At 40.3% G+C, this 25,649-nt stretch overlaps 1 protein-coding gene across 1 annotated transcript in view; it reads left to right on the top strand.

Annotated features, from left to right (window-relative positions):
• Positions 1-25,649, top strand: part of AFF3 (ALF transcription elongation factor 3) — a 539,761-nt gene that overhangs the window by 495,850 nt on the left and 18,262 nt on the right. Inside the window, exons 16-19 of the mRNA XM_054586382.1 lie at positions 1,679-1,880; positions 4,166-4,287; positions 17,618-17,681; positions 20,224-20,360. Coding sequence (XP_054442357.1) covers positions 1,679-1,880; positions 4,166-4,287; positions 17,618-17,681; positions 20,224-20,360 — 525 coding nt within the window. The remainder of the gene's footprint in view (positions 1-1,678; positions 1,881-4,165; positions 4,288-17,617; positions 17,682-20,223; positions 20,361-25,649) is intronic.

Genomic DNA, 25,649 nt, shown 5'->3' with positions numbered 1-25,649 from the left:
AGAGTCCTATCAATATAATATACATTGCAAAGACTCAAGTATAAATGACTCTTTTCTGATGGTTAATTTGCAGGGGAGGGGCAAGGGGAGTTGTAGACAATAGTTTTGAAGGAAATAAGGAGCTAGGAATCAGAAAATGGCACTTCTGATAAGTTTTCTATTCTGTGTTTATTCTGATCAGTGCCTCGTTAGCTCAGAAACCTAATAATTGAAAGTTACTTCTTGCTTTGCAGGTTACTCTGAGATTCTGTTATTCTCCATGTAATAATTAGTATAAGCTCAGGTGTTAGCAAAAGTGCTTTTAGAAGTAGGAGCACAGCTCTAGTTTGGTGGCTCACTTGGTTGGAGAATCATCCCATGTACCAAAAGGTTGCAGGTTCAATTCTCTGTCAGGGCACATACCTAGGTTGTGGGTTCAATCTCCAATCAGGTCGCATATGGGAGGCAACAAATTGATGTTTCTCTCTCCCTTCCTTTCTCTCTAAAATCAATAAACATACCCTCGGGAGAGAATTAAAGAAAAAAAAAAGGACTAAGGAACATGTATATCATTTGAGTTACTTTCTCATTACTTGCTGCTCACACTTACTAGGAAAACATTAACCAACAAAACAAAGATGCAAGGAAAACAAGACCAGCAACACTGAAAGAAAAAGAAACCAACAGAGACAAGAGGGAAGGAGGGAGAGGTGGGCAGGGATAAAGGAAGGGAAGGAGCAAGTCAAGGAACATACAGCAAGGACTCATGGACAAAGCCAAAGTGGGAAAGGATTGAGGGAGGGAGAGGGGTGAGGGGGGCAGGGGAAAGTGGTGGAGGGAAGGCGGAGACAAATGTATTTGGAAAAATAAATTAATTTAAAAAATATTTTATAATTAACTTTGACATTTTAAAAAATAAATAAAATCAATCTACATTTAAAAAAAAGAGAGAGAGAGAGAGAGAGAGAGAGAGATGGAACTCCTACTTTTTGTGACCACATGGATGGAAGTGGAGAATATTAAACTAAAGTGAAATAAGCCAGTTGATGAAAGACAATTACCGTATCATCTTACCTATAAGTGGACTCCATTCAACAAAATAAACTAATGAACAAAATAAACCACAGGCACAGAAACATGGAGCAGACTGAAAGTGACCAGAGGGAAGGGGGAAAGAGGACAATGGTGGAAAGAAGGGGAAGGGACTAGACAAAGAACATGTATGAATGACCCATGGACATGGACACAGAGTGGGAATTGACTGTGGGAGCGGGGGGTGGGGGTTGGATGAGTGAAGAGGGGTTAAGGGAGAAAAATTGAGACAACTGTAACAGAATTAACATGATTTATAAATAAAAAATAATAGTAATAAAATAATAGTATTAAGTACAAAGAAAAATTGTTGTGTATTTTGAGATCCTTGGATGAAAAAACTAGGAAAATGAAGGTCTTATTATTCTTGGTTATTTAACTCCAGAATTACTCTTGATCCTGTAGGACAAGTAAAGAAACAACGAGTGAAATTTGCTTATTGTTTGTTATGGTGCTAATGCCATAAAATTTTTTCCTGGTATAATAATTCCCCGTAAATGTCTTCCTCCCAGCAGGTGTTAAACAGGAGGTTAGAGTCGTATATAAAACATTTACCTCCCCCTGTGCTGGCTCTGTGACATTCCATTACTGTGATTTTCCTTTTCAGCTTGGCAATACCCATAAATAAAAATGAAAAATTGCTCCGGTCACCCATCTCACCCCTCTCTGATGCCTCTAAACACAAATACTCCAGCGAGGACTTGACGTCTTCCAGCAGGTCTAATGGCAGTGGTCTGTTCACGTCCACCACCTCCAACAAAAAGCTTAAGGCTGATAACCAGCTGCAGTCTCATTCTGGAGATCTCGCGGTACGTTGATACTCTTCCTGTCCTGATTAAAATTATAATGAAACTGAGCACACCCCTATAGTCTACCTGTCTCTAGCCCAGTAGTCTGAAAACACACTTGAGGTTCCAAAACGGATCCCTAAGGCTGCTCTGGGACTTCCCAATCTGAAATGAAATTGCCCCAAAGTAATACTGTTGCAGCACAGAGTAAATTGGGAGTTTGGGACCAACCAGCCTTTCTGGTCAAAAAGATTCCTTGACCCAGGACTGAGCTAAACTTGGAATGGAAACCCCAGTCCAAAATGTCGGGATTCCCACTTCAACCCCAGGTGATCAGTGTAGCAGCCCCTGCCACCACTCCTTTTGTTGTGACCTGCTCAGGTTGATTCTAGCACCCTACATTCCCTTGGGGAAGGGCAGGGAGTTGGGGTCCACAGTTTGTCTAGCCTTATGTCTTTGTGGCCACATGACCTTGGGTCATGTACCACACGTACTTCATCTCCCTGAGCCTGTTTCATTCACATAATGGTGTCATAAGATTGAAATGAAATGTTGTTATCTAAAGAACCTGGCACTTGTGAACACTGTTGCAACTCACGCTATAGGTTAGTTCCTCTTTACTGGCCCCCTCTGCTTGCAAGCTGGTGGCCCCGGACCAAGCATCCTTTGGGGTACATTATTTCGTTCCAAATCTCCACACTGCATTCTCTCAGGTCACTGTGAGGCTGGGAGAGATGAGACATGAGAATATGACTGCGAACAAGATGGAGGGAGGCAATACTTAATGCTTTATCCTATGACTTAATAAGATTAAAAAGTTGGTAGAAGGTCTAGTAAGAACCTAAATCTTGTTGTATCAACAGGAAATTAACCCCCTTATGCACCATCATCTGCAAACAATTATCTTTAATTCTAAGCTGCAAGAATCTGATAAAACCATGTTAGAAAAACCTGAAATAAAAACCTACCAATTCAAATTTAAAAACAAACAGAACTTTTTTCTTTGCCTCTAGATTCTTATATCACATGCAAAAAAAAAATTGTATGGTGTGCAGGGAATTGTTAAGAAAAAAAATAACAGGCTTTATTTAGTCATTCTTTCACTGAACAGATGGTTATTGAGCAAGTACTTACTGTGTGCCAGACACTGTGGCGCACAGTAACAGAGACGCAATGATGATCTAACAGATTCAGTCCACTCCTCCGTGAAACCTCCCCTCTAGCTGAGGAGAGCGGCTTAGACCAGGGTCACGCATTCATAATTAACCTCCGTGCCTGCCAAGAAGGAAATGCACGGAGCACAAGAGGCTCTTATAACAAAGAGGTTTGATCTACACATAAAATCAGTCCTTATTTAAAGAAGCATGTGTATACACTCTATTGTAATTACTTCAGAGGAATTGATTTGAATTTCATAGCCAAAGACAGTTGTTTTCTGACCCATGTGTTACACACAGTGGATGCTCTATAAATATTTATGTCCCCAAGAGTTATAATTTTTCCACAGATCAATAATGTTCCTTTTTAAAACACTTTAAATAATTTCTAGTAATTCCCTGTGGTTTTTTGTAATCTTAACAGACAGCGAATGAGAGCCAGTCAAACTGTCATCTGAACAACTTCTCTTGTGTGAGGGATTGTAGATTACAGCTCAGTGGTTCTACACGCTTAGTCCCTGGAAGAGCGTCACCTGGAGCTTGTTAGAAATGCATGTTCTTGGGCTCTACCCCAGACTGAATCGGAGACTGGAGGTGGTGCCCAGCACTCTGTGTTAACAAGCCCCTAAACAATTCTCATGCAGAGTCTACTTGGAGAACCACCAGCCTAGCCAACTGAGAAAAGTAGGGGCCTGAGTGCTAAACCCTGGGCCTCTACCCACAATAGCTCATTGAGCTTGGACAAGTTACTTAAGCTTACCAAACCTCAGTGTCACTGTGAGAGTGGCCACACTAAGACTTCTCTTTTGATACTGTTAAGAGAATGACATTGGATAACATACAGGATGGAGCAAAAGTAGGTTTACAGTTGTGAGTACACAAAATGCAGTTTTTTCTTGTATTATTATTTATTATGGTATTACTTTCCATACAAACAACTGTAAGCCCACATTGGCCCACCCGTGTATATGAAAGCCCTCAGCTTGAGAACTGGAATGTGCATATTTCTTTTTCTTTATTTAAACAAAAAGCACCACCAATTCTACTATATAACGCAGAACACAAGACTTCTGTATAATGTGTTGCTCTTTCTCAAAAACCAGCCAAGTGGCTGGTTTCTCAAAAACTGGTTTGTTGTTTGTTGTTTAGAAAGCAGCTCACCACAATTCGGAAAACATTCTCCACAAGTCACGGCCACAGACAGAGCCATGGTCTCCAGGCTCCAACAGCCACCGGGACTGCAAGAGGCAGAAACTTGTCTTCGATGATATGTAAGTGTGGACTCTTTGTTGATATGGTGAGGGACAACATGAAATGGAAATTACACAGGTAGAAGGTTATATGCATCTAACTTACAGTGTGGCCATTTCTTATGCGACTTGATCAGTTCAATGTTACCCACTCAAAGGGGATGGCAGCTTAACTTTGAATGGGCCCCTGGGTCCTCGTGGGATGTTCTAACAGCTGAATGACCAGTGCTGTGGTTATATCTATGACGTCAGGAAGCTAAGGCAAATGGCATTAACAAGTCTTTTTTTCTAAGCACCTATATTTAGGACTGTTGGTGGTTGTATGCTACCATCAAGAGAAGCATTTTTGTTTTTGGTAAATTATAACAGGTAGAGAATAATAGTGATTCACTCCTGGAAGCTCTTTTCCTCTAAAATGCTATATTCTATATAACAGTATAAACAATCCTTATACAAGAAAAAATATCCTGTCACCCAACACCCAATCCTAGTGCTGAAACTCAAGTATTATTTCCATTCCCAGCATCAATTTAAAAGTAGAAGAAACAAAAGAAGCAGATAAATAAAAATAACATCCTGTAATGCTCTTGAGCTGAAAATGACAAATGAGAAATGATAAAAATGATACTGAAAATTATTTAGGCTCTCAGGGAAAAAAAATACTTGTCAAGGACAAGCCTGGAAGGCAGAAGATACGGTTTCAAGAGTTTGGCTTGACACCTGTTTTCAGCGTCAGTTGTTCACCAAGCACCTGGTCCATCTCTGTGTGAGGCACTACTTTAAATCCCAGGGGGCAGCAGCGTGTGATAATGAGAGATCCCTCAGGCCAGATTGCTTACAGTCCAGCCAAGGGGACAGATAGATACGAAACCACTAACTCCACCCAAAGTCAGAAAATTAAATGGTGTTAAATGCCTCCAAGTCCCAGCTTCCTTATCATAAAAAAAAGATAGTCATGGCATCTGTCTTCAGGGGGTTCTCCTAAGATCCAGTTAGATGTTCTCTCTTAATACCATTCATTTGGAGAATTGGAAGCACTGTGCCGATGTGGAGCCTCTTCCATTCTTGTCTTCCTCCCCTCCACTTCTCCAGCCCTAATGGCACCCAAGTGTAGAGCAGGTCTATTTATCACCTCTATAGACATTCCTGAGAAATGGGAACACAAGCTATGGTCCTCAAGGATTACCTGGGCTTCAATAAGTAATATGGGCACAGAATTTTGGCGTAGAAAGCCAAATCCACACTTTTTTTGTTAGTTTCATTTACTGAACACGTTCCAGGATCAGGAATGTACAGAAGGTTAAGGGTGGCCCAGGAGGACGCCTGTTTTTCTCCTCTTCCTATGGCTGCTGTAGCTGTGCTCGGCCCCACGCACCCTCTCCTCCTGGCCCTCACCCCCACCTCACCCCTCATCTTTGCCGCTGCCCCAAGCAGCAAGGGAGCACGTCATTGTTAAACAAAAAACTTTCATGGCCCAAAGCTTTTCTTTTTTTAATTTTATTAAATGTATTGGAGTGACACTGGTTAATAAAATTATATAGGTCTGAAGTGTACAATTCTATAATAGATTACCTGTACATTGCATGATGTATTTACCACCCAAAGTCAAGACTCTTTTTGTCACCATATATTTGACCTGCTTTACCCTATTCTGCCTCCCCGCAAACCTTCCTCCCCTCTGGTAACTGCTATACTGTTGTCTGTGTCTGAGTTTTTGTTTATTCGTTTGTTGTTTTCAGTTTTATATCCCACATATGAGTGAAATCATATGGTTATTGACTTTTTCTGTCTGACTTACTTTGCTTAGCATAATATTCTCAAGATCCATCCATGTTGTCACAAATGGCAATAATTCATCTTTTCTTGTGGCTGAGTAGTATTCTGTTGTATCTGTGTACCGCATCTCCTTTATCCAATCATCTATTGAAGGACACTTTGGTTGTCTTCACATCTTGGCCATTGTGAAAAATTCTGCAATGAACATAGGAGTAAATATATATTTACAAATAAATGTTTTAAAATTTTTCAGATAGACTCCCAGAAGAGGCATTGCTGGGTCATATGGTAGCTCAATTCTTAGTTTTTTGAGGAACCTCCAAACTGTTTTCCATAGTAGCTGTACCAGTTTACATTCCCACCAGCAGTGAATAAGGCTTCTTTTTTCTCCACAACCTCTCCAACACTTTTTACTGTTTGTCTTGTTGATCATAGCCACTGTAACAGGTATGAGGTGGCATCTCATTGTAGTTCTGATTTGAATTTCCCTAATAGCTAATGAAGTCGAGCCTCTTGTCATATACCTGTTGGCCATGCCTTCTTGAGAGAATTGTCTGCTCTGGCTCTCTGCCTTTTGATTAGATTGTTTGGTCTTTATCATTGTGGAGTTATGTGAGTTCTTTATACATTTTGGATATTAACCCCTTATTAGAGGTATTGTTTGCAAATATCCTCTCCCATTCAGTTGTTTGCCTTTTTGTTTTGATGATGTTTCTTTTGCTGTACAGAAGCTTTTTAGTTTGATGTAGTCCAATCCATTTGTTTTTGCTTGCTTTATCTTCCCCTGCCTTTGAGGTCAAATCCATAAAACCTTCTCTAAGACCAAGGTCTGTAAGTTTTCTTCTGTGTATTTTATTGTGTCGGTCTTTGATCCATTTTGAGTTGAGTTAATTTTTATGGATGGTGACAGGTAGCAGCCTAGTTTTATTCTTTTGCATGTGGCTTTCCAATTTTCCAAGCACCATTTATTGAAGAGGTTTTCTTTAATCCATTCTAAGTTTTTGGATCCTTTGTCAAAAATTATTTGTGCACATGTATGTGGGTTTATTTATGGGCTCTCAGTTATGTTCTATTGGTCTGTGTGCCTGTTTCTCTGCCAATACCATGCTATTTTGATTACCATCACTTTGTTACATAATTTGAAGTCAAGGAGTGTGATATCTCCGGTTTTGTTCTTTTTTCTCAAGATTGTTTTGGCTATTCAGGGTCTTCTGTGGTTCCATACAAATCTGATGATTTTTTTGCTCTATTTCTTTAAAAAATGACATTGGGATTTTGATGGGGATTGCATTTAAAAGGCACAGAGTAGCTGACTGGAACAAAGGCAAAACCTAACCATGTGCTTCAGGAGACACATCTTGGCTACAAGGACAAATGACACTCAAAGTTGAAAGGGTGAAAAATGATACTCCAAGCAAATGACACCCAGAAAAAAGTGGGTATGGCCATTATTATACCCAAAAAAAATAGATTGCAAGATAAAAATGGTAACAGGAGAAAAAGATGGACATTTTATAATGATAAAGAGGACAATCTACCAAAGCTTTTCTTCAAGAAAAGGGTTTATTTAGCCAAATGCCAGTCAGAAAAGGACCAGGTCCTGGGGTGTGCAGTCTAATCCACCAGCAACAGGGATAGTAAAGGAGGCAAACATGTATGCCATCCCAGAGTTGACCCATTCTTTTGTACATATGTTTTGGGAAAGGAAGATGTTAGTTGTTTTGAAAGAATTAACATTGGTTATAGAAGGATGGCAGGAAAAGGTGAAGTAGAGTCAGTTCTAGGCTGGGTGCACAGTCCATAAGGAAGAAATGTTTACTATTTTTGATCAGTTATGGGCAACAGTCCTGAAAGTTCATGCATATACAGGATGTGGTGGCATCTTTTATTCACTTCAGAAGTTGATTCAAAGCTCCAGCATACGTTCAGGAATGTGAGCTGTCTATTAGTTGGCACACAGCTAATAACTGCTTAATTACACTCGTCTCTCTCACCCTCCACCCACTGTAATTTAATTTAGGACGTGGAATTTTTCTCTGTCATCAGTAATCCCCTAGGTGGGGGCATGTAATGTTAATACAGTCAGTCGATCAATTACATATAATGAGGGTTTGGTGGTATGAATTGTTCATGTGAGCTTTAAACATTTGTAAAAACAGATTAGAATTCTGTTTAGATGGACTTCCAGCCAAGATAGAGGCATAGGTACATACACTTTGCCTCCTCACACAACCAAAAGAAGGACAGCAACAAATTTAAAAACAAAAAATAGCCAGAACTGCCAGAAAATCAAACTGTATGGAAGTCTGAGAAGCAAGGAGCTAACAAAGAAACTCATCCAGACTGGTAGGAGGGGTGGAGATGAACAGCCAGGGCAGAAAGGGCACAAAGCAAGGCAGCAGCTGGAGGACCAGGCAGGCAAGGCAATGGCTGGTAGACCTGGTGGTCACACATTTGTGTGCAGATAAACCAGGAGGAACTGCTGGGGAACAAGACAGACCACGTAATCCAGGGTTCCAGTGTGGGAAAAGAAAGCCTCAAAACCACTGGAAATAAAAACCTGTGGGGGTTGCAGCAGCAGGAGAAACTCCCAGCCTCACAGGAGAGTCCATTGGAGAGACCTACAGGATTCTAGAATGTGCACAAACACACTCACCCAGGAATCAACACCAAAGGGACTAATTTGCTTGTGGGTAGTGGGGGAAGGAACTGAAAGCCAGCGGGAACTGAGCAAGCGACATTGTTCCCTCTCAGACCCCTCCCACACACACACAGCATCACAATGCACAATGATTTCCAAGACATGCGGAGACAAAGAAATGTGGCCCAAACGAAAGAACAGATCAAAGCTCCAAGAATAGAACTAAGCGATGAGCAGATAGCCAACCTATTAGATGCACAGTTCAAAACACTGGTAATCTGGATGCTCACTGAACTGGTTGAGTATGGTTGCAAAATGGAGGAAAAAGCGAAGGCTATGCAAAGTGAAATAAAGAAAAATATGCAGGGAACCAATAGTAAAGGGAAGGAACCCGGGACCCAAATCAATGATTGGGAGCAGAAGGAAGAGATAAGCATTCAACCAGAACAGTATGAAGAAACAAGAATTCAAAAACATCAGGAGAGGCTGAGGAACCTCTGGGGTAACTTTAAACATTCCAACATCTGAATCATAGGGGTGCCAGAAGGAGAAGAATAAGAGCAAAAAATTGAAACCTTATTTGAAAAACTAATGGAGAACTTCCCCAAGCTGGCCAAGGAAATAGACTTCCAGGAGATCTGGGAAGCTCAGAGAGTCCCAGAGAAGTTGGACCCAAGGAAGCACACACCAAGGCACATCATAATTATATTACCCAAGATTAAAGATAAGGAGAGAATCTTAAAAGCAGCAAGAGAAAAAGGAGACAGTTACCTACAAAGGATTTCCTATAAGACTACTATCTGATTTCTCCAAAGAAACCTTGCAGGCAAGAAGGGGCTGGAAAGAAATATTCAAAGCCATGAAAAGCAAGGACCTACATCCGTGATTACTCTCTCCAGCAAAGCTACCATTTAGAATGGAAGGGCAGAGAAAGTGGTTCCCAGATAAGGTCAAGTTAAAGGAGTTCATCATCACCAAGCCCTTATTAGATGAAATGTTCAAGGGACTTACCAAAGAAAAAGAAGGAGATGTAAAATTATGAACAGGAAAATAAAAACAAACTCACAACTATCAACAACTGAACCTAAAAAAACAAAAACAAACTAAGCAACCAACTAAAACAGGAACAGAATCACAGAAATGGAGATCAGAGGAGAAGGGGAGGGGGAAGAATGGGGGAAAAGGTTCAGGGAATAAGCAGCATAAATAGTAGGTACAAAATAGGCAGGGGGAGGTTAAGAATAGTATAGGAAATGGAGAAGCCAAAGAACTCATACTTAGGACCCAGGGACATGACCTAAGGGGAGGAGGGGAAGCCAGGGGGAGGGGTGGTACAGGGTGGAGGAGAATTAAAAGGGAGAAAAAAAATGGGACAACTGTAATAGCATAATCAATAAAATATATGTTAAAAAATAAAATTAAATTTTAAAAAAGAATTGTGTTTAATAACCACATGGAAATTTGCATTTGGAAGTCATAATCCAACAACGTGAACAAACACTAAGGTACATTAGGCTCTGAGGTGCCCAAATCATCAATATTTCTAGCAGGTAATGTTAAAGGCATGGTACTGAAACACACACACATACAGAAAAAAAAATGTAAGGAATTTCCAACTTGTGGACTATAAAGCTAAGTCAGAAACAGCAACAACTAAGTACTTCTACTTTGATCTGCAGTTTCTTCAACTATTTATACAAGAAAATGTTAAAATCTATTGAGGCTGCAAACTAATATAATGTCACTGTGTGTACTAGTGAAGAGGCTGTTATCATGCGTTCTTCCCATTAGCAATATGTCTAATTTTTTTGGCTGATGGCTGCAATAAAACTTTCTCCTTTTATGGATACAGATATAATAGAATTTTTAAAATCACTGTTACATATCCCTCATAGAGAGAGAGAGATGTTGTGTTCCAAATTGCCCTGTGTCCCAATTGATTTGAAATCCATAACAGTGAAATAAACATGCAACTCAAGCAGCCACTCAACCACTAAACTAAGAAAGTCCTGGAAAGATTCTTCAAGTTTGAAAAGCAGAAATAAACATTGTGTCTACCTTGAAACAATGAAAGAGATTGTCCCATAAGAGGTCCCTGGTCAAGGAAGGCACCTAAAATTGTGAAAAATGTTTCCTAAGTTCAATTGTCATGTCCTAATAAGCACTTACTAAGTGCCAGGAACAGTGGCAGGAAGGAGCTAGAATACGCAATTCATTAATTTTCAGGTATTAATTCATGGGAGAGGCAGGCACATGGGTAGCCTCCTCAGAAAGGTTCCCTGGGACCACAAAACTTGAGTCTCCTCCAGCTCTGCTCTGATTTACCTTCTATGGCAGCTTCCTCACCAGTAGCTTCCTTGACAGATGAGGACCTGATTCCTGTAATTTTCCTTGACTTCCCACTTTAGGTGTCAGGGAGCGGTGAAATGACCAAGGAAAGCCGCCAGTAGAAGAAAAGAACAAGAGAATTAGCTCTGAAGCACCATAAAACTGCTGGAAATCCAGTTACAGTGATCCAAAAGTAACAGATGCTACACTGTCATTTTATTTTTTAAGCCCTATCATGTAGCTTTTTAAAAGAGCAAACTCACCCTTTTGTAATATAAATACTCATTAATGGTTGAATAAACATGTGATTCAGACAACAGCTGAATCCAGTGGGCGCTTAGTAACAAATGTTGAATGAACCCTGCTGGATTATAACAACATTCAGGAGAAGGGGGTGTAAAGCCTGCATTTTTTTTTTCTTTTTCATGAATGTAAGGAATCTACATGCAGGTAAAGTTAAATTCACAGACTTCTGGGCCCCTTTTTCTTTGTTACTTACCAATTAAAACAGGCACCAGTTTGTGCCTTCAGGATGCTGATGGAACTGAGCAGGGTAACACTTTTAAAATACGATGCAGGTCAGCTTGCTCTGCATAAGTTGCAGGCTCATGTTGGTGGCAGTGTGACTGCACCTCCTCCACTGACATTTAGCCATGTACAACTTGACAGTCACAGTGTTAAGGTGACACTGGTGTGATTACCTAACTTTTGTTTAAAGAAAAAAAATCATAAGAGTTTATGTCAGTGAGTGACAGCACTTAATTCACCTCAAAGCCTAGAAACTGATCTCATTAGTGCAAAGTGAGGCTGTAAATTACTTGGTGTCCTAATTAGAGACAGGGCAGCTCTTGGCCAGAGAAATGGAGAGAGAACAACTGTGTCGTGAAGGCCTCTGTGCAGAAGTCCTGAGCAGAGCTAAGTAGTGAAATTCTTGGCTGGAAAATGCAGCCCCTGGTCCCAGCAGCCATATTGCCGCGGTGGGAAGCCAGCGAACCTAAGTGCCAGGGCGCCTGCCGCTCCCAGGAGGATGTGCCGTCTCTAACCCATATTTCGCAAGGAAGTCGGTCGTGATCATCGCATTCAGCCAAACCGCCAAATGTCCCATCTGTCCCATGGCACCAATAACAGGAGCCCAACTCCTTAAACCTCCCAAGATTGAGAACTGACCCCTTCTGCCACGGCGCGCTGAAGATCGTGGCGTATGAAATGTGGCTGGTGGGGAAGGAAGAGAGGCTTGGCATTTGTAATAGAATATGCCCAGCAATCTCATAGGTAAAAGGATTTTAATTTTACAGAGGACGGGAAGATTCCTATATGTGAAAGGTCAGCCTTCTTGCAGCATGATTTAGTCAAAGGACACCAACTGAAATCCCTGAGTAGGTCACATGACTTCAAGGCAAGGTGCTCCCATGAGGGCTTGCCACAGCCATTGCTCTTTTCCTGAGGGTCTCCCCTTCCCAGTTGCTCCACAGCTGGACCCCACCTTTCCTGATTAGTACACCTTTATGTTCTTCATATGGAATTATTTCCATTACAAAATCCTGTCTCTCAACTAGGTCCTTATTTTGGTTTAACCCAAACAGAGAGAGAAAGAAAAAAAGGAACTAGGCTTCGGGGGCGGAGGAGTGGCGGGGGTGGCGTAGGGACAAAGAATTCAGATCTCCCTGTTGGAAATCTTACCTCTCTGATCATTTTAAAGGTTTTGTAAAATTATTTTATTTTAAATGTCACACCCAGAGAACAACAGCAATAGAATTGGTAAGTTTCCACTTCACCAGAAAGTTGCTTTTGATGAAATGACAAACCCTGCTGTACTCGCCTGTGCATCCTGGAAAGCACACACGGTGTTCAGTGCACGGTCAGACGCCATCGTCTGCAAGAGCCTGCTGCTGCGAAAAGCACAGTGAACAATCACTGGTGCTTCTCAGGAGCCAGGTTCCAGGGACTTTGGGGTCTCAGCCAACATCAAGGTTACAGAAACAAATGCTGCATTTGAATCCTTGCTTCTTAAATGCTGTTCACCTGCTTCCTTCTGGAAGAACTCATAAACCCAACACCAGCACCTGGAGTTGCTGACTCTGAAGTGACCTCATCAATAGTGTCACTTACTTGGTGCATCAAAATATTACAGTTACTTCATATTTTTTTCAATTAAAGTTGACATTCAATATTAGTTTCAGGCATGCAGCATAGTGGCTAGACATCTATGTAATTTACAGAGTGATCCCCCTGATAATTTAAGTACCCATCTGGTACCATACATAGTTATTACAATATTATTGATTATATTCCCTATGCTGTACTTTATATCCTGTGACTATTTTGTAACGGCCAATTTGTACTTGTAATCCCTTCACCTTTTTCACCCAGCCCCCAACTCCTCTCCCTTCTGCCAACTTCTTTACACATTCTTCTTTGTGAAGAAAGTGCCCCAAAGCTTGGGACACTGTGACACCTCTGGGGCTTATCAAATGACAGGCTGACAGGATGTCAGATGATAAATTCATGCAGTTGCCTACTTGTCTGATTTGGATTTCAACTTCCCTAAGAAAATTATTCAGATTTCTGCTGTGCCGAGGACCCTGTTTGTTCAAACACGCCAGGTCTCACTAAGCAGGCTGGTTCTGCTAGGGGGTTGTTTCCCAGAGGTAGGGATTACAGAAAAGACACTGCCAGCCTCTCCATGGGAGCCCGTTCAGCTGGATCTCAGCCACCAAGGAGAACAGAGAGCAAGGTTGCTTTAATCCTCCTCACCAGAAGAAAAATCAGGGTGGCTTAAATCCAATTGCTGCTCAGAACCAAGGTTGCATGTTTATAGGTGGGGGTGGTAGGAGGATGAGGGGAAGAAAAGAAAAAAGAAAACATTCTCTTTGGATCGAGTGCTCAGGCTGTTTTTACTGCTGAGAGTGCTTATAACAAAGGTATATGCTGTAAGCTTTGCCTTTTTAGATCATGAAAGCCCTGTTTCTGCAGAGCGCCAGATACGCAATTACATGTATGATGTTTAATTGAACTTCTATCAGGTTTGCTCACGTATCCTCACAAAGTATCATCACAAGAAACAATGTAAAGAATATTTTTAGCTAAACAAGAAACAACAGTCTAGGTTTTCAGTATAAGCAAATAGATTAGATGACAAATCTGTTTGAATGCTGAGGTGATTAGATTTCATTTTAGTACCTTTGCCATGTTCTATTCTGTAACTGCCACAACAGTGACAACAATTTTATTTTCCTCCTGGCTTGAACATTGCTGTTGAAGTGATGCCTTCATGAGAGTATGCACCCACTGCACCACTGGACAACTTGGTTGATGTCCCGTCAGTCTCCTTACCTTTATAATGATCTGATCTGGGAGTGTGGCACTAGAAATCACCTGAAAGGAGAAAATGGGCCAATCATCAGGCAATCTTCAGTGAATCAGTGTAATGAGCTCTCCATTATATGCAAAGATGAGAATTCTAACTAATGTGTTGTAAATGGCCTCTGGATGATACATTTTTTTCAGCATCTCAGGTTGTAGCTGCTGTGATGTAGTCAGAAAATTAGATGTTACTTATCCACAATACACTATTGTGAGAGTTTGTGACTGAGCCTCCATATCAAGTTTAAAAATACATTTATATTCTGCAGGTAAGAACAGCATTGATTAAGGACCCGATATAGGAATTAGGAGCCACTGCTATCCATAAGGATAACTTAGAAGGCTCGAGAAAACTAAGATGTCATAGCTTAATATCAAAAGAATCCTTTCATGAAAATGAAATGCATTTAAAATGATGATCTGTTAGCAAGAAGACCTACCAAATAGGGCAAAGAAAAAAATGACCAACCTCATATACTGGAGTGTAGAACAGATAATGATGTAGAGAATTTCAGGTTGCCATGGAGATGTTCTCTGGCTCATTGGCTATGTTGCTGCCATCAGAAGCCACCACTCTCTTCTAAGCTCAAAATGAATTCAGTGCTATTCAAGGGGGACTCGTTTACCTTCTCCCACATGCCTAAAACTACAGGGTGGAAAGAGCAAAGAGGCCTACAGCATAGTCTCTGCTGAAAAGGTACCAGCTGCAAAGTTGTTTGTATGCAATGACTGAGCCTAGTATAGCTCAGAAGATAATGCCCAGAAGTGTAGTGCAAACAAGAGGCGGTATCTCAGATCAGGAAAGAAAGATATAAGTATGGACAAAAGTTACCTAGAAGGCCTCATGGTGGTAAAATTTGAGGGAGAGGTGACATTTGGCTCACAGTAAGCACTCAGTGAATGAGCAGAGAGGAAAGTATTCTAGGCAGGAGAAAGAGAGTGAGCAGAGTTTCTACAACAGGGATGACATGTTAAGACACGGAGGAGACAACCCCTGTGGTTTAAGGCCTTGATGAGTAAGTGACAATTGGGTTAGATTAGTTAGACAATTGGGAGGCCTGAACTGAGAGGACATAGGCCCCAGAGATTGATTTTAGGTCTGTGAGTAGGGTGGTGATGTAATAAAAGCCACATTTTACAAATGTTGGTCAAGGGCTAAGGTCTGGGATAGACTGGAGGAACATGAGTTTGGGCTAGAGGTGGGGTCTTGTCTTCCATTCTGGAGCATGAAGCAAAAGGAAACCAAAAAATAGTGCAGAGGATTTTTCGGACATCGCCCAAGTTGTCCAGCGTGCAGTTACTGTGTATGATACTATAATGGTGGATAAATGTCACTATACATTTGTCAAAGCCCATAGAATATACAACACCAAGAGAGAACCTAAGCTATGGACTTTGGGTGATAATGATACATCAGTGTAGGTTCATTGATTGTAACAGAGGTACCGCTGTGGTGGGGGGTGTTAAGAGTGAAGGAAGACTGTGGGTGTGTGAGGCAAGAGATGACTGGAATCCTCACTATTTTATGCTTCCTGTCAACCTAAAATGGCTCTAAAAATATAAAGTAAGTCCATTAAAAGCCACCAACAACAAAAGTAATGTAAATTACTAGAACTGGAGTCAAAGACCAAACAGATAGTCAATGTGTGTTTAAAGGTCAATATGGGGACAAAAAAGGAAAACCACCATGTAAGTGCCACTAAAGCCATTCAGATGGAAAAATTCTGGACGGCTAGGAAATGAGCTAAAGAAACCAGAGCCGTAGGAGCAGGGCCTTCCAATGACAGGAACTACAGGCCTCGCCCTCCAGTGAAGACCCAGAGAGATGAGTGGAAGTTTGGAGGCCTGAGTGGCAGGGAGAATGGTGAAGGGATGACGAGCCAAGGACGGGAGTTTAATTATATGCATTAAGGAAATCCTGCAACTAACTGTGTTCCTCATTTCTTTGTTGGAGAAGTTAAATATTTTCAGCACAGTTGTGACAATTTTTTATATGGAAGACAGAAAACCAGTATCTTATCTTTTTCTTCAGTGATTTGTGACCTGTGACCTGAAACTACTTGCTGTTATCCCAGTTTCATTTGTGTGACTGATTGATTGATTGATTAAAACCACTAAAATGAGGATAATACTTTTGGATTGCAGTGGTATTGGCAACATTATATTCATAGTTTTTCTACGCATTTTGACCCTTTTGGATAAAAGGATGTTCTGACCACCTAATGTTGCAGTAAGGAAAAAGACCCATTAGAATCTGAAAGAAGGCAGTTCAAAATAGGCATGTGACTATAGGTTAAATAGTCCATAGTTAACATCATCACTTACACTTTATCTCCCTTTCAAGGAGTCCTGGCTTATATTGGATATTCATGAACAGGCCAAGTTTATTGATTACATAAAGACCCATAATACAAACAAGTTTAGGCCAATACCACCTAAAGTATGCATATTTTTAAAAAAATCTATCAGATTAAGCATGTAAAGGTATTGTCTGATGAGTACCTTAGTGTAACTTGAAGTTATTACACACACTCAGATCAGTCTCTGGATGAATTACCTTCATCTTCCAGCAGAATCAGTGCTGGCCAGGATTATTGCTTTAATAATGCACATGTCTGCTGTTAATAGCTAATCAGAACTCTGGAGAGTACATGCCATGTTTGCATTGTTACAAGGTAGACATCATTTTACAATTGCCTTCATTATACTGAAATGTAATCGTGCAGCATTACCTCTTTCCGTTTCTCACTGTGAAGCTTTAAAATAATTATATATAGATACATATAACTCTAGGTACCATTTATACATATAAATGACACTGATTTTCATAAGGGTACATAAACATACCCATACATATCCATACAATTATTATGAGGTATATTTGCAATCTCTCACTAAAAAACAATTGTTTTATGTAAATATCATTTAAAGTAAGATTTTTTAACTTGTTTTCTTAACCATACAGTAAAAAATCTGATTCACAAATTAGGCACTGGAGAACCATATTAAAATCACTGTAAATGTAGACAATCAACATATATTGTGTTTTGAATTGCTAATTTAAGTAAAATATAATCGTGGTATTTTACATACGGGCAGTAATTTAGAAATGCAAAAAGTACCTGATTCCCTGTTAAGCACAAGTTTTAAACTGTGATTTAAGTTTGAGTAAAAGAAAGGACTATTTTCACAAGATCTTGCTCTTTAACAATAGTGACATTTGGTGTCGTCTTCCCCTTGTAGGCCACGCAGTGCAGATTACTTTATGCAAGAAGCTAAACGGATGAAGCATAAAGCAGATGCAATGGTAAGTTCCTTTTCTTTCCAGTTACGTTCTTCCAGATATGTTTGTACTGCACCTTCGTCACTGGGGCTATATAGCTGGTGTAATTAAAAAATCTATTACAAGGATGGCTGGGTCTGTTAAAAGGAGAAATGTTTATATAATCAAGTGCTCATAGCCCGATAAATTATGACTTCAACCAATAATTTCTGACTGGGAGAAAGCCCTGGATAAACGAACATTTTAATTTAATCCTAAAGTTTGAACAGTAGCTAGAAGCCGTGGAGTTAGTGGATGGCATATTTTTTTTTCTTTAAAATAGAAATCTAGGTTTGCATTTTTGTTTTGTTAGCCTGGCCAACTCTTGGCTTGGTCTCAGAATCTAATCCCTTTTCAAAAAGACTCATGTTCTTCATGTGTATCTGCCAAAATGAATACTCCACTGAAACAGTATAACACAGAAATGATTATACTGCAGAAAAGAGTCTAAAGTCACCATGATTTGATGTTTGCAATAAATAACTTTTTTTACTTGGATAATCCACTGTTTTGGAAAGCTTGAAGCTTCTCAGACATTAGATTTTTTTTTTAATTTCTGTTTTTTTCTAAAAGAGATCATATGGTTATTACATCTTGAGGTCTCATCCAAGGGGACTCTTCCCTGTCTGGGAATGGCAGGTCTGCTCCCCTCCAGCATTTATAACTGAGACTGGGGAGATGGAGATGAAAAAAGCATTTCAAATGACCTTTATCATGTTATTCCAGTGTTAAGATGTTCAAACCATAACAGCATTCCTCTTCCAATGCTATAGATGTTGCTCATCAAATATTTATTTTTATGAACATCAGTGCCTAGGGATACCAGTGTACAAGGGAAATACCCAGAGTATTAAGAAATAGAGAAGGTACAGTTCTTGCCCTCATAATCCCGCAGTCTGATGAAAGGTTCTGGGTACCTGAAGAAGCTGAAGCACAATCACTATTGGAGAAGAGCATTGAATTTCAAAGCAAAATGAAAATTTCTTCCTAAATCACCCAAGGGTTATCAGGATTATTCATTCAGTGTTATCTTGCCGAACCCAACACTGCTCCAGCCAAGCAGGTCCCCTACCGGCCTCTAAACACACCTTGCTTATGCCAGCCAGCAGGCCTTTGCACTTGTAGAGCCTCACACTCAACACACACAGACCACACTTATTTACACACTCTCACTCTCATGTACCCTCACACCTTCAGCATGCTCCCCAAATCCTTTTCTTCCCAGTGTCACTTCTGGCCTCCTCCCCAAGGCCTCCCAGCCTCTGCAGCCCCATCACTTGGTCCCTTCTTACCACCTCATGTGCATTAGTCTCCGTGCTTTGCGTTTTGAGTTAATCACAGACTGCCTTGTACTATGAACTGTCTTGTGGATGCACATTTTTTTCTCTCTAAATGTATTATATGTTCTCGGAAGGAACTTGTGTGTATCAAGTGCACATAGTACAGAATTGAGCACTTAAGAAAATACGTAGTGAATGAATGACTTCCTTAATCTCAAAGTGTTGCCAAGAAATATTGCTCAATAGCCTGTTAGGGTTATAAGCTCCTTAAAAATTTGATTTGCTAATGAGGGAGAATTTTGCTGTAAGCATTCTGTTTTCTAAGGTATCGTTATGAATGAGAATTTTTTTAGAGGCAAGACTTATATCAGTAGTTTAGGGTATTTGTTTAATCCTGTTTTGATTGATGAGTGAATATTTGAAAACTAGAAAGATTACACAACTCAAACTTAGAATATGTAATTGTCCACAGAGAGTAACAATGTATGGAACCAAGAACTTGATGTGTAAATTTAGATTTATGAGACCCTAAGAATATAAAGCTGATTCTTGCTGTGGTAAGGAAAGATTGACATCAATGTAAACAACCTCATATAACCCCCCAAAAATGTTTTTTATTACATTTCAACTCTGTTTCCCATTTTAGCTAAACTTAAATATTGCCTTGAGTTTTATCTCTTCTCTTTTCCTCTCCTTACTCTCACCCTTAAGTAAGGTCCTAACTCTTAAAGAAATAACTAAAAACACATATACACAACAGGAGGAAGGCATGGAAATGGAATATCACAGGTAATGTAAAAGGCAATATGCAAGGCCAGGAATCCTCAAAGTTGGAGTATTCACAAAGAGTATGAAAACTTTTATATGGAATTAGGCCTACCAACTTTGCTGTATATTTAGCATAGCATGAGGGAGCAAAGAATAAAGTTGGCAAGCTATGAGGGGTTAGAAAGAAGAAAACAGAAATTAGAGTAACAATGAAGTTCTGAGCAATTCTGATTGGCAGTCATTATATGGATTTGGTACAGTTCTGTCTGTAAGCATTCACTTACAGACAGATGTAAGCATCCTAAACCAGTGGCAATTTATGAAGATAACTAGAAGAGGAAGTATCCCATTTTTTCCTCTCAGCTCCATTCACAGGAATTTGGAACTCAAAAGTTGGATTTCTCAAGTAAAATGCATAGACAGTGCTTTAAAAAAAATACTGTACTTAAGGAAGACACTGTTTTAACTCTTTTGATCAGGTGGAAAAGTTTGGAAAGGCATTGAACTATGCTGAAGCAGCCTTGTCATTCATTGAATGTGGAAATGCAATGGAACAGGGCCCTATGGAATCCAAGTCTCCTTACACAATGTATTCAGAAACAGTGGAGCTTATAAGGTAAGTGCGGTGTTTTCTTCTTAGGGGCAGGGGGTGCTGGTGGGGGAGTGAGGAAAGTTTGTAAGTACTCTGAATGCAGAGAAAAGAATGCCAGCTTGCGCTATCAGCTACCAAGAACCAATGTTTGTCTCCAAAAGTAAAATATGAAATTTTGCATGACATTTTCACTCCCCCTGCCTCCTTTGCTGTCTGTGAGTGAGGCAGGGCAGCTCCTATAACCCCTAATTCCTGCAGGAAGGAAGCTGAGTCTGAGTGAGACATGATTGCCTACTTCACCCAGCTAGGAATTGACAGATTTTTAATTTGTTTCACCTCTACACTGCATTTTAAAAATCTGATTCATGTTAGTATAATCTCAATTCTAACTCCATCAATAATGATTCAGGAGTATTTAAAGAGAAGAAAGAAGATTAAGAAGGATTTTAGGAAATGAAATTTATCCTACTATATACTATCTTAGAGGGTCCTGACATTGTTCTAGTGAAGACTTAGATATGAGCATCATTCCACAACCTGAATTAAGATATGTAATGTGAGCAGAAACAGGGTTTCTGATGGGAACACATCCAGGCAGTGGGTGGGAGATGCTTATCTTCCATGATGGAGACCTAGAAAGGCACATCATTATCATCTCTTCAATGAACCATTAAGGGAATTTCATCTGCTAACCCTACTGAGACCTTTGTCACATATTTTTCTTAGCCATTTCAACTTCTTTGGATAATGTCTAATACCCATTGTGTGAAATAATTCTTAACGGAAACAAAAGTCTCACTGGATGGACTTAGTAATATAGTAGAGATGACAGAGGATAGTATCAATGAACAGGAAAAATAATTAACCCAATCCTTGTAACTGAGAGAAAATAAAATGAAAAAAATAGAGCCTCAAACCTAATAACAAAACATGCAACATACCTATCATTGGAGTCTCAGAAATAGAGGGAGACAGTAGGACTGAAGACTATTTGAAAAAGTAATGGCAGAAACTTGCCAAATTTGTCAAAAGACATAAACTGCAGGCTCAAGAAGCTGAAAAGAACCCACATAGGATAAACCCTTAAAAAAAATGCATGTGAAGGCACATCATAACTATATTTCTGAAAGCTAAAAACAAAATCAAACCCTGAAAGCAGCCAGAGAGAAATGACATGTCACCTACAGGGAAAACACCAATTTAAATGACAGCAGACTTTGCATCTGAAACCATGGAAGCCAGAATAGAGTGGCGCAATATTTTTCAAGTGCTAAAAGAAAAAAAAAAATCTATCATACAGTGAATTCTAGATTCAGTGAAACTATTTTTCAGGAATGAAAAGGAAATAAATATATTCTCAGACTAAGGAAAACCCACCCGTACAGATTAGCTAAAGGAAGTTCCTCAAACAGAAAGTAAATGATCAAAAAAAATACATCTTGGAGCATGGAGGAACAAAGAAAGAATAGCAGAAGAAGTGAAATTTGGATATGTACAATAAACTATCATAATGAGTTTTATAAATCTTATTTGATGATTGAAACAAAAATTTTGCTTCCATCTGACACTCAAGACAATGTTATTTAAAAGTGAAGAAAGTAAAGGGACCTAAGTGGATGTAAGGTTTCTACCCTTCACCCAAAGTAGAGAATGTTGATAGCAATAAATTTTGTAAAACCAAGAACAATCACTGTGATAACTAAGCAACGGGATACATGTGAAAACACTACAAATCTGCATATTGTGGAATAGTATAATAATAGTATAATTTCTTGAGCAAGTCACAACAAATACTATCTCAGTTAATTCTTACAAGTCTGTGATTAAAAGTATTAGTCTTACTTGATAAATAAGGATATTGAGATTTAAACATATTAGTCTAAGCTGTCACAACTAATAATTGTCTGCCGGGATTTAAATGTAGGACTCCCTGACCATTCCATATATTACCTCAGCTCTCTCAAAATGTCTGCAGGTGACTTGGTATGGTATTAGATAAAGAAATGGCCATAGTCCAGAGAAATAAGCGCAATTAACTAACATTCATAAAAGTCACTAGTTACACTCCCAGGACATTTACACCATTGTCAGAGTAAACGTTCAGCCACAATGAAAAAGGGGTAAATCCAGGCATTCATCTGAGTACAGGAATGAACTTTTTTTTTTTCCTGGAGATTGCTCTGGAAGGATTGAACTTTGCCTCCATCTTGTCAGCCACTCAGCCATTAATCAAATTTCATAAAAATGGATGTGTCACCATATATGTGGATAATGTTTGAACTGGTGTCACTTTCAACCATGTGTAGCATTTGAACTTGTATTGTTAAAGGGCAAAAACAGCTAGATTGTCATAAAAATCATTTTGTTCTAGCCATCACAATAATATAATCCTGCAGGAAAATTAAGCAGGATTAGCTGGCTTTTAAGAAGGAATTATCTGAAAGCACTGTGAAAAACAGTATTGGGCAGAGAGAGCTTCCATTGTGGAAGATGTTCTATTATTAAGAAAGCTTTTTAAACAAAAAAATTTCTTTGGACGGGATCCAAGATGGCCATGGAATAGGTGAAAGCTATACTCATCTCCTCCCAGGACCAAACTGGAATTACAACTAAAATATAGATCAGTCAATCTGAGTAACCAAATATTAGGTAAACAGAAGTCTTATAACCAAGGATTTATAGGATTTATAACCAAGTCACATCAAGTCTCATAGGGGAAGGGTGGAGAAGAGGAAAGGGCTGGCCCTGCTCCTACGGGCCATGGCCAAGATCCTGGAGGAATATCTCAGATGCAGAGTTTCCCCTGAGCACCAGGGGGTCTCAGCCTCATGCCATACTCCCCAGACCAGAAGACCAGAGGCAGGAACAAGTGCCCACATAACACTAGGCTATAAAAACCAGTGGGGATTCTGTCCAGGGAGAGATAGGAGGCTGCTAGAGATACAGGCACCTTCTTAACGGGCCAGCACACAAAATCTTATTCACAGCCACTCACCTTGGACTCCAGTGGAGGGAGAATGAAGCAGACTAGAGTTGAATGAGGAGAGATTAGAGTTTGTGGCTCTGGGGAGAGAGTTGAAGGGATAGCCACCAGAAACCCTGTGCTGAATCCCTCTCCCACATCACTGATGCCATCTTTCTTGGGTAGAGCACTCCCTTCCTTATGGCATAAGCCTAGGTAAATAAAATAGCCTCACCCTCTAAGACTCCCTGTTGCTCCACCCAGCAGAGCTCACACCCTGCCAAGGAATCAGCTGCCCAAGCAGGGGTGTAAGGGTCCAGGAAGACTCAGGATGTCAGGGACTGAGTTGTATGGATCTGGATAAAACTACTCCCCCCTTCCCCCAAGCCTGACCAGCATCCCCCTTCACAGGAGATCCACTGGTCCTATCCTCCCATCTCCCAGCAGCCCCACCCTGCTGAGCCCCAGGCAGAAGCTAGAACTGAGTTGTGGGGTTCTAAAACAGGGGCCATTTTTCCATCACATGCCCGGCCAGTGCAGAGCTCTCCCTTCACACAGCCAGATCTTGGTTTATTAGGGCCTGACAAACTGCTGGCCTCACCCTGACAATTTCCTGAGACCCTGCCCCACCATAATGGTCTGTGGGCACTGGCAGGTTGCAGCTAGACTTGGTGTATACCGGGACTTCTGCTGAGTGGCCTCAGACCTGGCATTGACACCAAGTAAACCTTTATCAGTCTAGTGAACACCATTACTCCCTACCTGATGACTCACTAATAACTTGAGTACTGTCAGAGGCTCTTTCAGTGACTGGGCCTAACAGGCAGCCAGCAAATAGAGGCAGATCTTGTGCTGCCTTGGGCCTTTTGTTGGCCTGCCCCCAGACTCCGTGCTGGTGGAAGTCAGCCTTGGTGCTTAGCTTGTCCCTTCCCAAACACACCCTGTCCCAGAAGAGGCAGCCACAAACTGTTGATGGCTTTGTAGCTCCAAACAGGTTGCCCAAGGCCAGTCACCAACAGCATCTGGCACTGACATGCATCAGAGTCCCTCCCAAGAGCCCCCAGAACCAATGCACTCAGTGGCCAGCTTTAAACAATATCAGAGCAGGGTCCAATCAGTTTCACAAGTAGCATATCCAAAGGGAGATCTCAGCAGGCACCAGGTCCTGCTGAGGAAAATTCCACTTAGCTGTGCAGATATGCACCTGCGTAGCTGTGTAGCTCATACACTGTGGTGGAGGTTGGTCCTCACAGTCAGCCAGCCTGAGGGTCAAACCCAGGTCTGAATCGGCCAATAGCAATCAAGACTCATTTACAACAAAAGGTCTCATATAACCCACACAAGTGACATTCCTGGAGCACCCAGCTCAGGTGATCAAGAGGAGTGTGCCAGTGGTCCCCACAGGACACTACTACATAAGTCCACTCTACCAGAACAGGAAGATATAGCAGATCTATCTTATATATATAAACAAACAGAATGAGGCAGCCAAAATGGGGAGACAAAGAAGCATGCCCCAAATGAAAGAACATGAGAAATCTCCAGAAAAAAAGAGCTAAATGAAATGGAGGCAAGCAATTTACCAGATAGGAACTGGAAAGAAAAATGGTTATAAGGATTCTCAAGGAATTAAGTGAGAACTACAACAGCATGAAAAAAGACATAGATCCATATAAAAGAACCAGTCAGAAATGAAGAATACAATATCGGGAATGAAGAAGACACTTGAAGGAATAAACAGTAGGTTTGATGAAACACAGATCAGTGATTTGCAAGACAAGGTCGCAGAAAACATCCAATCAGAGCAGCAAAAAAAAAAAAAAAAAAAAAAAGAATTTCTAAAAAGGAGGACAGTTAAAGAAACCTTTGAGGCACCATAAAGCATAACAATGTCCACATCATAGGGATACCAGAAGGAGGAGAGAGAGCAAGGGATGAAAAGCCTGCTTAAAGAAATAATGACTGAAAACTTCCCTAACCTGGTGAAGGAAAAAGACATGCGAGTCCCTGAAGCAGAGAGAGTCTCAAATGAACCCAAAGAGGCCCACACCAAGACACATCATAATTAAAATGTCAAAGATTAAAGATAGAGAGAATCGTAAAAGCAACAAGAGAAAGACAATTAGTTACCTATAAGGGAGCTGCCATAAGACAGAGAAATCTTTCAGAAGATTTCTCAACAGAAACATTATAGCCAGAAGAGATTGCATAGAATATTCAAAATGATAAAAAAGCAAGGACCTACAAACAAGACTACATCACCCAGCAAGGCTGTCATTTAAAATTGAAGGAGAAATAAAGGGCTTCCCAGACAAGAAAAAGTTTAATGCATTCTTTACCACCAAACCAGT

This window comes from Pteronotus mesoamericanus, unplaced genomic scaffold (genome assembly GCF_021234165.1).
Source record: "Pteronotus mesoamericanus isolate MK-2021 breed Mesoamerican mustached bat unplaced genomic scaffold, CSHL_Meso_final contig_121, whole genome shotgun sequence".
NCBI lineage: Eukaryota > Metazoa > Chordata > Mammalia > Chiroptera > Mormoopidae > Pteronotus > Pteronotus mesoamericanus.
This window is presented reverse-complemented; position numbering and strand designations above follow the sequence as displayed.